The 14,003-nt window shown below is 42.2% G+C and overlaps 2 protein-coding genes across 4 annotated transcripts; one reads left to right on the top strand and one right to left on the bottom strand.

Annotated features, from left to right (window-relative positions):
* The first annotated feature begins 217 nt into the window (after positions 1-217).
* LOC115680683 (uncharacterized) lies at positions 218-4,863 on the top strand. 2 transcript variants are annotated; one of them, XM_056303551.1, is made up of 8 exons: positions 218-447; positions 569-643; positions 1,223-1,280; positions 1,887-1,942; positions 2,378-2,440; positions 2,802-2,899; positions 3,707-3,827; positions 4,457-4,750. In XM_056303551.1, exons 1-8 carry the CDS (start codon positions 391-393, stop codon positions 4,511-4,513), a joined length of 585 nt encoding a protein of 194 aa, XP_056159526.1. In that variant the 5' UTR covers positions 218-390; the 3' UTR covers positions 4,514-4,750. The 2 variants fall into 2 exon arrangements, with proteins under 2 accessions (XP_056159526.1, XP_030460359.1); XM_030604499.2 differs by lacking the exon at positions 3,707-3,827 and having other exon boundaries at positions 227-447; positions 2,837-2,899; positions 4,459-4,863.
* Positions 4,864-6,640: 1,777 nt separating this feature from the next.
* LOC115680744 (ABC transporter B family member 11-like) lies at positions 6,641-13,567 on the bottom strand. 2 transcript variants are annotated; one of them, XM_030604576.2, is made up of 13 exons: positions 13,011-13,567; positions 11,883-12,291; positions 11,698-11,752; positions 11,420-11,595; positions 11,086-11,307; positions 10,707-10,945; positions 10,031-10,556; positions 9,633-9,906; positions 8,632-9,512; positions 8,113-8,379; positions 7,710-7,973; positions 7,284-7,577; positions 6,641-7,191 (listed from the first exon to the last, which is right to left on the bottom strand). In XM_030604576.2, exons 2-13 carry the CDS (start codon positions 12,216-12,218, stop codon positions 6,835-6,837), a joined length of 3,891 nt encoding a protein of 1,296 aa, XP_030460436.1. In that variant the 5' UTR covers positions 12,219-12,291; positions 13,011-13,567; the 3' UTR covers positions 6,641-6,834. The 2 variants fall into 2 exon arrangements, with proteins under 2 accessions (XP_030460436.1, XP_056159631.1); XM_056303656.1 differs by lacking the exon at positions 13,011-13,567 and adding an exon at positions 12,739-12,890.
* Between the last annotated feature and the right edge of the window lie 436 nt (positions 13,568-14,003).

The raw sequence follows: 14,003 nt of genomic DNA, 5'->3' as shown, positions 1-14,003 counted from the left end.
AATCCATTTTTTGGAAAAAAAAAAAAAAAAGAAGCACAACAACCCTTGACATTCCTCCCTGCTTTTTTTTTTTTTTTTCAAACATGTTTTCGGTAACGAGAATTTATTTATTTTTTTCGGTCGAAACGGTAACGAGAAGTTAAAGAACAAGTGGTGAGGGGGAAAAGACTAAGACAGATGGGCCCATCCATGATCAAAACCCAAAGGATGTTAAGGCCCAATCGGGTGCTCCCGCGAACACCGGTGAATAAACCGCTCCACCAATCACCATCAGTCATCACCGCCCCACCCGGCTGCGTAGCCCCCTGCTGATCCGACATTTTACCCAGCAAAAATTTGCCGCGCCTTTGGATTCGCACCCGCGGCAGCAACGAGCTGGGATTCGAACTCATGGAGGAGGAATCCGCACGACCGGTCAGGTTGATGAACTTCGTCTCCGAGGAGCAGGTAACGAGTCTCGTAAACCCTAGAAGCCGCGGCCTACGTCGCACAACCTGCGAGGTTTCGTTTCGAGGCTCTTGGTCGCGTCGTCCGACGTTTCTTGCTTTCTCGAAATTGAATTTTGCAGTTGGAGGAATCGAAGATATCGAGGGGCGAGAGGGTTGAGGATGGCACTGCCCAGAGAGATAGGCCGCTCTATGAGGTTTTCTTCTGGTACCCTTTTGCGTTACGGGGAAACTTGAACCACGAACAACGAATTGTTTAAGGTTAAGGTAGCGTGGACATTTTCGGTGTGGGCGCTATGTTTTGTAGCTGCTCCTCCGTGGGGGGGTTAGGCCGAAATTTTTCTCTGCTGAGGTTTAGTAGTTACCGAGAAACTTCAAGTTCGTGTTGCCCTTTCAGTACATGCAATTTGTTACCACGTAGAGCTGAATCAAGTGGACTTGACGGGGCTTTGCATAGTAACTGTCTGGTGGTTCGGTACCTGGGCCGTGGCAGTCACGAATGAGCAGACGATGTAGATTGGAGTTCCCTTTTGAAACTGAACATGCCTCTTCCTAAAGCATATGGATGTTGTTTTTTCTAAAGTTGTGACGATTCATGGCGATGGATTTTGCATTTGAAAGACATTGCATACTCATTCGTTGCATATTGATTTTATTCTCACTCGCAGTTTGAGTTCGGGGACCCATCAGTCTTGTTCTGTGGCCACCACTACTTATTAATTTTTTGTGCTTTGTCAATCTTTCTTAAAACCGAGCTGTTCTCCTCTGTGATACAGATTTTGAAAGAGAACAAAGACAAGCGTGATGCAGAATTCAACGAGCGCTTCAAGCATAGTAAGTGCCCGTGTTTATATTCTTAGTCTTCATTTAAATTGGTCGTAAAAGCAGCTTACCGTTAACAGAGTCTAAGGAATCAACTGGAGGCAGACTATAATATATGTTTTCTTCATTACATTATAGGTGGAAACTGTCTTGCTGTTGCACACACCTAGTGTGGGTTAGGGGTGATCGGTTCCCGGTCCGGTGCGGTTCCAATGTGGAACCGGGAACCGGACCGGTTCCCAAAAATTGGGAACCGGGGACCGGACCGGTTGGTCCTAGAACCGGGAACCAGACCGAACCGGTGGTCTGTTCCGGTCCAATGGAACCGATCAATTTTTTTTTCCACTGCTTGATGCTATCTCTTCGTGTTCCCCACTACTTTTTTTAGAAAAAGATCTTAGTAAAAGGACCCTAAGTTTTGCAACCATGAATGATCAAATATCAATAATGATCCTCAAATTGAAAAGACCCTAAGTTTTACTCGGACGTGAATATGAATCTTTTCATAATCATTTTTTCAATTCTGCATTATGGCCTGACGTGTTAATACCGTACATGATATAAGTAGACGGTGGCAATTAAGTTCTTGAAATTGTCTGATAATACTTCTTTTTTCAGGACCGCCCAAAGCTTTGGATGAAGATGAAACTGAATTTCTTGATAAATTGGAGATGGTGAGATTACTCACTAGATCATCACAGAATGTGGTGCTAGTCATAGCGAATCATTTCAACGACCATCTATAACTTATAAGTCTGAATAGTTAGGTTATCACAAATGTGATAACTAAAGCCCTCAGATATGATATTTGCTTTTACATGGGTTAAATTTAGACCATTTGCAAATTTTGATATCTGGAACATCAGGCATTTAGTCAAAGATGTTAGAAGAGTAGTATTAGTAAATCTTTGAACCAAGCATGATTTATATAATTATTTAAGTTGGCACTATGTTTTCAGCCTAAATTTCTCGGAGTGTTGAGGCAATATTCCCAAATGTTACATTGTTAGATTTTCTTGTCAGATATGCATACGCATTTTTAGTTGTGATCTATCCACGTGCTTTAGTTAATGAAATGATGTCTCATCTTCTGTTATTTTAATTTATAGTCGAAGAGGGAATATGAGAGGCAGATGGCAGATGAGGAAGCTCAACAACTACAAAGTTTCCAGGTATTGAGGAGTATGTCTATACACCTTTATACGACTGCAATTCATGGATGCTGAAGTGGCAGTATTATGTTTAATTTGAACACTTATAAGATGATGCTCATCTTGTCACTATCGTTATGTAAAAATGGAAAACCATACTTGTGATCCGGCATGATTATGCAAGCTCATCTCTCCACCAATTTCAGAGATTTAAGAGAATGGTAATGAACAAGAGTCAGATTTTTGTCCAGTGTCTTGCTTCTTTTGGTCTCTTGCAACTGTAATAATTAATTCTGAAATGAAAAAATTTGTCAAAGAGCTTCTGAACTTTCTGTTGGTATATGGTACATGATAAATTCTAATGCCCATAATCATATGGCAGGATAATCTGACTCCAATACACGTGTTCTTTTTCAGGCCGCTGTGGCAGCACAATCAAATGTTGTGCATGAGCTTACAGAACTACCGACTCTTCCTGTGGTTAGTTTCATTGTTGAATTACGTGCTTCATATGCAGAGCTTTTTTGTCTCTGTATTTTACTTGAATTGGTGCTATGGATATATATTTCTCTGGAAAGAATGTTCATATCATGCTCAAATTAAAATATAAGCTGCAAAACACATTCACTTCTGGTAATGAGGGGCGTGAAGTACGATTCCAGGGAGGGGAATTGATCCTGTCAAACTGAATCACATTATCGTAGCTAGAGAAAATTTCTTGAAGTGGCACTCATTATTCAGGACCCTCATGTATATCACAAATTGATTGCAATACTGAATAACCTATCTGAATTAGAGCGCCAAATAGCTTGTAAGACCCTGAGGTCCTCTAAATTATGTTCTATGCTTTTTTTAGACAGGTAGGTGTTGTTTCTACGACCTTAGTTTAAGCCACCTTAGTGAAAAACTAAAACCAACAGAATAAGTGCTAGCTATCACTTGTTTTGGCACTTTACAATCCGGGAGCCTTTAGGACTCGAAGAATATCAAATAAAACTAAAATGTCATCTGTATGTGAGGGGTCTGTCCCTCCAATGATGTAGTTGTATAATGATTGATCGTTTTGGGGTTTATAACATACTAGAGGAGATTATTTTGGATCCATCATCTTTGTGCCGGAAACTGAACTAGTGCAAAACAATAGCTTAGATACTGGACGGCCTTACAGACAGTTTGCTTCTATACTGAGGAAGAACTAAAGATGCACTCGAATTTGTGGGTTTCAAATTTCAATCAATGGTGACTTCTATGCTCATTGTTGACGTTGTGATCCCACTCTTCTTTCAGGTTCTTTGTGGCTATTGATATTATACCTTTTGGTCTGAAGTTTCTTCTTCTTCTTCTCCTTCTTTTTGGAATTGAGAGGGAGGCGTTTTGGGATAATTACCAAAAAAAAATCCTAAACCTACTATACGGATGCAAATTCAGTTATAAATTTTTCAGTTCAGCCAATCTAATCCAAAACCTTTTGAAGATTTGCCAATGCAGCACTTCCGGTCAATTTTGATTGGAAATTACTGACGTGGACGTCAGCCATCCTACATGGCACAATCGGCGCCGACATAGAAAATTTTTGTAATTTTATTAAAATTTTCTGATTTTTTTAAATTCTTTTATATTTTTCTTTCTTTCTTTTCCTTTGTTTTTTTTCTACTAGGTAAAATGAAAGAATTTATAAAAAGATTAAGAGAATTATTGCAAAAAATGTCCATGTTAGCATCGAATGTGCCACGTAGAACGGCCAATGTCCACTTCAGCGATTTCATTTTTGCCGGAAGGACTACATTAGAAATTGTGGTTTAGGACTAATTTGGCCAAATTGAAAAGTTTAGGACTGAATTGGCATTCGTACAATATGTTTATGATTTTTTTGGTAATTTTTCTGGTGATTTTGTCTGTCACATAAGTCAGTCATTGCTTGTTTTCCATTGAATGTGGATTGTTAAACTTGGTCGCTGGAATAAATGCACTAATTCAAACACGTTCTGTTTACAAGCTCTTCGTCTATAGTTTGGTGATTCAGCTCTTCCTATGTACAGGAAGATAAAAAAGTTGGAAGGAAGAATCCACCAGCTCGCCCATTGGGTGTTGTGATAAAAGTCAAACCGCCGGCAAAGAAAGCAAAGATTGATCGTCAGAGTTCTGAAGAATATACAGACACAAGGAAAACCTCCGGTGACATTGGTGGAAAAACTTCGGACCTTGTAAAAACACGTAACAGTGATGGTGCTAATGAGACCCATGGCCTCCCTATATCTTGTCTTGTTTCATATAGTGATGAAAGCGAAGAAGAAACAGACTAGCTGGCAAAAACAAAGGAAGTGACGAAAAGATTTAGTTTCATCTCTTATAGTTCTAATGAGCAGTTTTATCCAACTCGTGTAGACATTCTTTTTGGATGATATTTATGATAAGGTCTATGGCAACATGTTCATCTGATTCCAGCTGAGACCGTATGACTATCTCAACTTTCAAACGGGGAAATTGTCAAAAAAGTCTTAAACCTATCGCATTTTTGTTAATTTAGTCCTAAACCTTTTAAGTTTGCCAATTCAGTTTTAAACCTTTTCACTTCTTTCCAATTGAGTCAATTTGGCTGGTCGGCATTGACGTGGCCTCCGGCTGTCCGGTTAACACTGACGTGATAATTTTTAAATACTTTTTTCAAATTTTTTAATATTTTTTTTTTCTGCCTTTTCCCTTTGGCTGGTTCGACGACCGGTGACCGGCCAGAGGGAAAAGGTAGAAAAAAAAAAGAAAAAAGAATTAAAAAATTCGAAATTTTTTTTTTTAAATTGTCACGTCAGCGTTGGCCGGATAGCCGGCGACCCCGTCAGCACCGGCCTGCCAAATGGACTCAATTGGCAAGAAGTGAAATGGTTTAGGATTGAATTGGCAAGAAGTGAAAAAGTTTAGGACTGAATTGACAAACTTAAAAGGTTTAGGACTGAATTGGCAAAAGTGCAATAGGTTTAGGACTTTTTTGATAATTTTCTCACTTTCAAACATTGCGGATTGAACATCTTATCACGTCATCGAGCTCCGTTTGAAATTGCAAAGATCCCTTGAGGGTTAGTAGCTGGCAATGCATTCCCCTTGCAGGTCAAGACGAAGGGGCTAGCGTTATGAAGATTATGATGGTGATGTTTAGACACCATTCTTAGCCATGCAAATCCAGAATCAAAGTATTGAAGTTCTGCTCTGCCGTGTATTTGTCTTCTTATTTTTGTCTGTTTCTGAAATGCCCCGCAAGTTTCTTCGCGGTGGTTGTGCTGGTTCTTTCATTGACTGAGCAACCATCTCAACGTTAATGGGCAAGAGGAGCAAATACGAAGGTCGACATCGTTTTGTCGATAGCCTGAACCCGACTTTCACAAGTAGAACGGTCTGAACAGGCCTGTTGAATTATGCATAGTAGGCCTCTTTGCTTTCTAAAGTTGAGTGCGTACGGAGATCTTAGTTGGCGTGGTCATTGCTGGCAGGAGCTGTCTTCAAATTGGCTCAATAAAGTTGTGATTCGGTTTTGACCCCATACCGTAGAAATTTGTCTACTCTAGGCGTCGCCCGGCTTTTTGCTTACTGTGGTCCAAGAAGTGCGTCGCCCTCGAAAGATTTGACTAGTTGAAAACTCATTACGCTCTCCCTTTCATGCAGTTGCACGGATTGTCTCGTACCATTTAAGTGTGAAAGAATAATGTCACAAGTTGTACAGGCTTCTAGATCGTGTCATTATCAAAGAGGCTATGCATCAAGTCGTTTTCATAATCTCGATGGGTAGGATTCCGGCTTTTGCATCGTTCGCAGTTTTCAAGACTTTTATATTAAAGAATGTTCCTCAAGATTCCGACGCCAAGCCATGATTTCGTCGTACCACGCAATCACATAATGGATTTTGGCATAATGGGTCATCCAACCATGTTCCATCTCGAGAACCCAACATTTCTTATATTTCTTAGGAATTGAATATACATAGATCAGAAACCGTCATGGATGACGTTTTTGCATCCACCCACGATTCTTTCCCCTTGATCAAACAGTTTGGAAAAATTATTGGAGTCGGAACAGTAGACCTTGTCGAGTTCAGAGCTCACAACAAGCGAGAGAATCCAAGACTCATGTCCAATTCTATAAGAAAACAAGAACTGTGCAGCACTGACGGTCAGGCTATTACTCCATACTTGAGCCAACGAGAGAAAGAGAAGAAAAGAAACAGTAGCCGGGGAATATAAAGCGAAGGCATTTCCATTTCTTTAGCATCGACTTGCTGTAGCTGTAGAATTGCATACGACATCTAATTGCATAAGAATGTTAACAAACTTGCGACTGTATTTCTCATTTCTTTTGTCAAGCAAAGTGGCAAGAATATACTCCTGTAGAATTATTAGCTACAGGGGAAGCGAAAGTTACAAAAAGGCTCATACAGTAGAAGCACTAGTGTGTAGGGCAACCAAAGATGCATAGAAACCGTCCTTGATGTTGATCAGAGTCTCGTGCTTTCCTTTCTCGACAATGACTCCGTTTTTAACCACCGCGATCACGTCCGCATTCCTGATCGTGGACAACCTATGCGCCACCACGACTGTGGTTCGGTTCACCACGACTCGGTCCAATGCATCTTGAACCACTTTCTCGGATTCTGCATCCAGTGCGCTCGTAGCCTCGTCAAGAAGAAGGATTTTGGGACTCTTTACTATAGCTCGAGCAATAGCCACTCGTTGCTTCTGACCACCGGACAACTGGACCCCTCTTTCACCAACCATAGTATCATATCCCTGAACATCAAAATTGTACAGAGAAATCAGAAAAGCTCATTCGAAAGCAATTGGTTGAGTTAAATACACAGAACAAGTAATGACTGTCAAACCTGTTGCAGTCCACTAATGAACTTGTGAGCATTTGCTAATTCTGATGCGGCTAGTATTTCTTGCTCGGTCGCATCTCCATCCTTTCCATAAGCTATGTTGGCACGAATTGTCTCATTGAATAAAACTGGTTCTTGGCTGACCAGACCCATTTGCTGCCTTAAGCACTTGAGTTGCAGCTGCTTAATATCCACTCCGTCGAGCGTAATGTGACCTGAATCAGGATCATAAAAGCGTTGCAGCAATGCTATCACTGTCGATTTTCCACTCCCGCTTTCTCCAACCAAAGCAACAGTCTGAGAGGAAGAATCAATTGTCAAACTTTTATTCCTTGTGTTCGACAATACTTTAGTGCTGTTCTTGTAATTTAATACTCAATTGTGAAATTCACGTTGAAGTTAGGCATCAGATAAAGTCCAAAGTTTTACCTTTCCAGAGTGAATGGCCAGGCTGAGATCACGGAAAATTTGAATGTCTGGCCTAGAGGGATATTTGAAGCTGACATGTCGAAGCTCAATCTCTCCCTTCACATTGTCTAATTTTGTCCCCGACTCATCACTTGGGTCTATCTTGGATTTGCGGTCTATTATTGCGAAAATGGAAGCAGCAGCGCCTTTGGCTTTGGTGGAATCGGGAGTGAAGGAACTTGACTGTGTAATTCCAATGGCTGCCATGGTCAGAGCAAAGAAAACCTGCGAAGAAAATGACTCAGAACCATTAACGGAAACCAGTTCCAATAGCAATCCTCCAGCCAAATAAGAAAAAGGGAATCATAATTCTGAGAATTTCTTAAGGAAAAACTATTTAGCGTTCAAAGAAAATGCGTCGTACCCTGAAGACATCTGAAAAGGTTATTTTGCCATCCTGAACGAGTCGAGCTCCAGCATAGAAACTTGTTGCATACACACAGAACAAGAGGAAGAAGGACAAGCCGAACCCAATTCCGCTAATCAGTCCTTGTCGAATCCCTGTCCTCATGGGGCCTTCACATTTCTTTTTGTAAAGTTGCATTATCTTCTCTTCAGCACAGAAAGAAGCAACAGTCCTTATACTTCCGACCGCATCAGTGGCTACTTGGCTTGCTTCCTCGTACATCATCTGCAAACATATAGATTAATACTGTCAAGAAATATCGAGATTATTTGCATGATAACAGAAACCGTGGTGCAAACCTTTTATGGCGTTGAAGATTATTACAAGCAACGTGAATCAGAAAATTAAGAGATGGCTTTTTCCGTTTCAAAGCTTTAAACCTAGGACTCAAAATTATGAATTGGGGATATATAAGGACCTCCCAAGCTATTATATTTAGTGAGCAGTAAAAGAAAAAAGCACTATAATAATGCTTACCTTTGCATCTGCACTGAATCCTTTCATGAACTTCACTTGTACGTATCCGTTGGCACCAATTAGAGGGATTAAGGCAAGGATGATCAGCGCCAGTTGCCAACTTGCAGTAAAAGCAATGACCAAACCGGCAACAGCACACGCGATGTTCTGCACAATCTGAGCTAACGCATCTCCAACCAGGGCTCGCACTGACGCCGCGTCTGCTGAGAGCCTTGCCCCAATGGCACCGCTTGAGTGATCAGGTTCATCAAACCAGCCAACCTCCATGTGGACCACCTTTTCGAAACACATCAGCCTTATTCTCTCGATTAACTTACAACCAGCCACGGAGAACAAGTATGTACGAGCTGGATATGCCACAAATGATGCAATGCCAAGGACCAGAAACATCAGTGCCCAAAACTTAGAATCCTTTCTAAGTTCATGTGGTGGTTCATAAAATGTTTTGATAACACTGGATATAAGTATGCCGAAAATCGGAAGTATCACGCCATTAACAACTGCAGCGACAGTTCCAATTAGCAAGACAGGAACTTCTGGTTTGTTGAGACGAGCAAGCCGGCGTAGGGAGACCTTTGGTGGTTTTTCTGTGCTCCCAGGAGCAGGGGATTGTCGTCCAGCCACGGTATCATCGGCAATGTTGAGTCCAGTGGGAAGACCAAAGGAGACTGAGAGCGAGTTGTGGCTGCTATTCCCTATAGATGATCCCCGACTAATGGATCGTTTGTACGACATTCTTTGACTGGACTGTCTGTTATAATCAGTAATCTCTGACCTGTTTTGGTCATCTGGTGCTTGTTCGGACTCTCTGTTCACTTCCTGCAAGCGTATTAGCTGAGAATATGCACCGTCTGGATCTTTGAGCAGTTCAGAGTGTGAACCTGGACAGTTTTGGAGAGGCGTAAATCGTCAATCATATAGTTGCACCAGCTAGGAAATCATAGCTCCTTTCGCTCAATTCACAGTTTCATTGTTCAATTCAAGTTAGATTGCAAACCTACCTTTCTCCACCATTTTTCCACGATGAATAACAGCAATCATATCGGCATTCCTAACCGTGCTCAAACGGTGGGCAACAATGACAGTTGTCCGGTTGCCCATAATCCTGTCCAAGGCCTCTTGGACTACTCTTTCAGATTCTGCGTCGAGTGCACTGGTGGCTTCATCCAGGAGCAAAATACGAGGATCTTTAAGAATCGCTCTTGCTATGGCTACTCTTTGCTTCTGCCCGCCAGACAGCTGAGTCCCATGTTCACCAACCATAGTGTCCAAGCCCTAAATGTCAAAAGTTCAAAAATCATGACGTAGTACGATCGAGAAGGTAAGAAAGGAATTATTGTTTGGCCAGAGAAAAGAAGAAAGCCGGTTCATCGATCGTGGAGTTGCATAATCTTTATACCTGCGGCAACTTGTCTATAAACTTGGCTGCGTTCGCAAGTTCTGCAGCAGCCTTGATCTCTTCAAGCGTGGCGCCTTCCTTTCCATATGCAATATTTTCCTTGATGCTGCACGCGAATAACACAGGCTCCTGGCTGACAAGCCCAATTTTGCTCCTGATCCATTTAAGCTGAAACTCTTTAAGGTTGATCCCATCGATAAGTACTTCACCGGATTGTGGATCGTAGAATCTCTCTATCAGACTGATCACCGTGGACTTCCCACTTCCGCTTTGTCCCACCAAAGCGGCAGTTGTACCACTCGGGATGCTAAGAGAGAACCCGTTGAATATTTGCTCATCGGGCCTGGCTGGGTAACTGAAATAAACATCCCCCAACTCTATATCTCCACGAATGTCGTCCAGTTTCTTTCCTTTGGTATCAAAAGAATCGATCTCCGGGTTCCTGTGGATGGTCTCGAACATCTTATATGCAGCAGCTTGACCAGCAGCAAATGCACTCATGCATGGAGAAGCCTGCCCAAGAGACCTAATGAACATCCGCACCATGCCCAAAAAAACGAGGGAAAGAAGAAAGAAAATCCATGATTAGCCTTTCTAAATTTCTCTAGGGTAAATAAGGAATTGAACCAAGAGAACGAAGATTAAAAAGAAAAAGGACAGTTTGAGTGCAACTCACATGGAACCAGTCAAGACTGCCATGATCACATTAATCACTTTGCCCCCATTATATCCCTTGTCTAATATCAACTTCCCGCCGTACCATACCGCCAAAGCATAACCGCCGAAGATGATGAGCATGACTGTTCCAAGACCTAATCCAGCCGCCAGGCCTTCGTGGACACCTGATCCGTATGCATGCACAAGGAATTTGCTGTAATTTGCAATTGCTCGCTTCTCTCCGGTAAACGATGCAACCTACCGTAAAAGATTAGAGTTATGGATGAATATGAGTTTTAGAGCAAAGACATCAAGACATCTGTTTTGTTCTTGGAAGTATGTCGATTTGGTTGGCACACATGCGCAATTATGGTATTCAGCTGCGTCATGCAACATACCGTCCTGATCGAACCAATTGTCTGTTCAACAACATTTGCTGCCTTTGCATACGCACTTTGCCCACGAGATGCTGTCTTTGAGATGATGAGCGACATAACTCCACCCGCAGTCACTAGCAGAGGAATCATGGTTAGCATGACCAGGGTCAATAGCCACCCCTTGATAAATGCTATCACGAAGCCTCCAACAAATGTTGACACGAGCTGTATGAACTTCCCCACCTGCACGAATCTAGCAATCCGTTAAAATCCAGTACGAAAAGTGTATACTGAGTACACCAGACAAAATACTCATTCTTTCACAATTGTTATGCCGGTACAAGGAAAGTATGACCTTTTCACCCATGGCATCCTGGATGAGAACTGTGTCGCCCGACATTCTCCCGACGACCTCTCCGGTGTTGGTCTCTTTGTCAAAGAAGGCAACATCTTGTCTCAATATAGTTTGCAAATACAGGCCCCTTATTCTCGCAGCCTGTCGCTCGCCGGTGACCATCCAGCAAGACACCTCTGACCAAATGAAAGGAAGAACGAAGATCAAATTTTCTCATTTCCTAAGATGAAGAGTTTGACTGCGAACTAAAAGTAAATCAAGACTCAAGATGCACTCACGAAGAAACGCAGCTGCACCACACCCAAACGCCAGGTAGACAAACTTCAGAGCTATCTGAAGATTTCACAAACAATCTATTCAGTTGATTCGCAATCTCAACACAAGCACTTTAAAAGAAATTTCCCTTTCGAGAAAAGAGTTTCTCTGTAACAATCCGCCAAGTCCATATTTGCAAAGCTTTTACCTTGGACACAAGATCTACAACATCAGTGTTAGCCTGGTTCTCGCCGAATGTACCAATCAGCTGTCCAAACAAAACGGTCATAAGGGGCAGGGAAAGGCCATTACCGACCGCTCCTATCGACCCAACAACCATCAATAGCATATCCGTAGAATCTGCAAATGAGAACAGCTTGTGGAATGGAACCGAGTTTGCTTCATCTCCCTTGCTCTTGTTGGAGTCCTGCTCATTCTCATTCACGGCAGGGCTCTTCGCCGCCGCCGCCGCCACCTCGAGGCTCCTCGATGTGGTGGCTTCATTGGTTCCTGAATCTTCGGTTGCTCCATTTTCAATAGCCATGCTACCGTACCAAGGACAGATCTGTTATGCAACTTCTTTATTCTGTATATATACACAGAATTGTCTTGGAGGGCTGCATCATTAAACATCTAGAAATTACAGAGTATCTTCTTGTGGGATTTGAATGGGTTAGCTATTAAGCAATCAAGATGCAAGACATTCTTTCAACCATAAGAGTCAAAACTACAGAGATCAAAGACCGCTGATCTACGGGACTGTACTTTGAAAAGAGTTTTGATCTCATTGGTTTAGCACCCTTAAAAAAATCAACTAGAATAATGAATCATTAGCCTGATGAGTCGTGAAACTGGTAAATTTAATGTGGGTGTGCGAGTGTGAACGCAAATGGAGACTCAAGAAACTGAAGGGTGCACAAGAAGCCTCCCAAAGCAGAAGCTGTCCAAAAAAAAATCCCACAGGAGAAGTTAGCCAATGGACAACCATGTCTAAATACCATTCACGAGAAACAGAGTAAAGAAAGGTTGATATGATGAATTCATCAGATTCGTGCCAAAACCACCTTTGATCTGAACCAGCACAAAAGAGCCAAATCAACTCTCTGTTCCTTCCTTTCTTTTTGTGCTCTACCTCCTGTTTTGCGAGAATCTGCCCGCAAAAGGAGGCGAAAATACGGACCTTTTGCTCTGCCTCTACCTCAGGCAGAGTCATGAATCATTCACCAACTCCGACAGTGTTCTCCAGATAAGCCAGAGCACAACAAGACGCAAACAGCCAAAGGCAGACTGGCACAGAGGGAGACAGAGAGCGAGAGAGAGGGACGCATTATCTCACCTGAAGCTTCTCAAGAAATAGTCAGCTCACAAAAGTGAGCACTGTTGTCTTCCGGGATCCCGAGAAAAGAATTATGGCAGGCACTTTCGAGACTGCTTTCCTGATCTGCAGCTTCCACCAACGGCTCCTTCTCCATTATATGCACTTCCAGATTGCTTGTCCTGCAAGCATAGCATGGCACCCCCGGGTCGCTCTCTCTCTCTCTCTCTCTCTCGGCGGTCAAAGACTCCCGCGGCCCAACATTTTCTTGTCAACCTCCACTTACGGATCTTTCGGCTTAAATTTAAATGTTTTACTTTTCTTTTCTTGGTTGTCAAACCCAGATTTCATTTTGTCCCATGCATCTCTGTTTTTTCCCGATAGAATCAGGGCATGAAAACTTCTCAGCACCCAAGAAGATCTCTTTGCTCATCACAACCCAGGATCTCTCGTTTCTCGGAAAGTGGTTACCTTGTTTCCTTCGGGGCAGCAATATAGGAGTCGCGTGAAATCCTCTTTTCTTGAAATAGGGTTTGTGCCGTTTCACTAGCGCACGCACCAAGAACTTTGACCTTCATACATGCTCTCACGTATCATCTGTGACCCCCGTGACATGACAAGTAAATTTGCACTTCTCCTCTCCTTCTTTTATCCCCCCCCCACTCGGAGAAGTTTCCTAAGCAGGAATGTGATTCTGGTCTAGATGCTCCCTCCTTTCTTCTGGCCTGGACCTGCAGGCATCATTTTGCCTGGTTGGCTTTTCATAAAGTGCAAATTTGACTTTGCACAAGTGATATTTTTTTTTTTTCGAGCAATAGATTTTCGCGATAAACCGATCATATAATAATTCATGTAGTTTTTATCAATAGGGTGCTTTCGAGGTGCTTTCGGGGCGCTGATTAAGTTAATCGAACATGAAAGTTACGTCTATTAATTATACTTTGAAAATTGGGGAATCACGCATTTTAATTGGTCCGCTTACTTCATATAAATAGCTGCAATGCATTGACAAAT

The sequence above is a fragment of the Syzygium oleosum genome, unplaced genomic scaffold (genome assembly GCF_021117445.2).
Source record: "Syzygium oleosum isolate NSW1041296 unplaced genomic scaffold, Sole_v2.1 Sole_v2.28, whole genome shotgun sequence".
In the NCBI taxonomy this organism is placed as follows: Eukaryota; Viridiplantae; Streptophyta; class Magnoliopsida; order Myrtales; family Myrtaceae; genus Syzygium; species Syzygium oleosum.
This window is presented reverse-complemented; position numbering and strand designations above follow the sequence as displayed.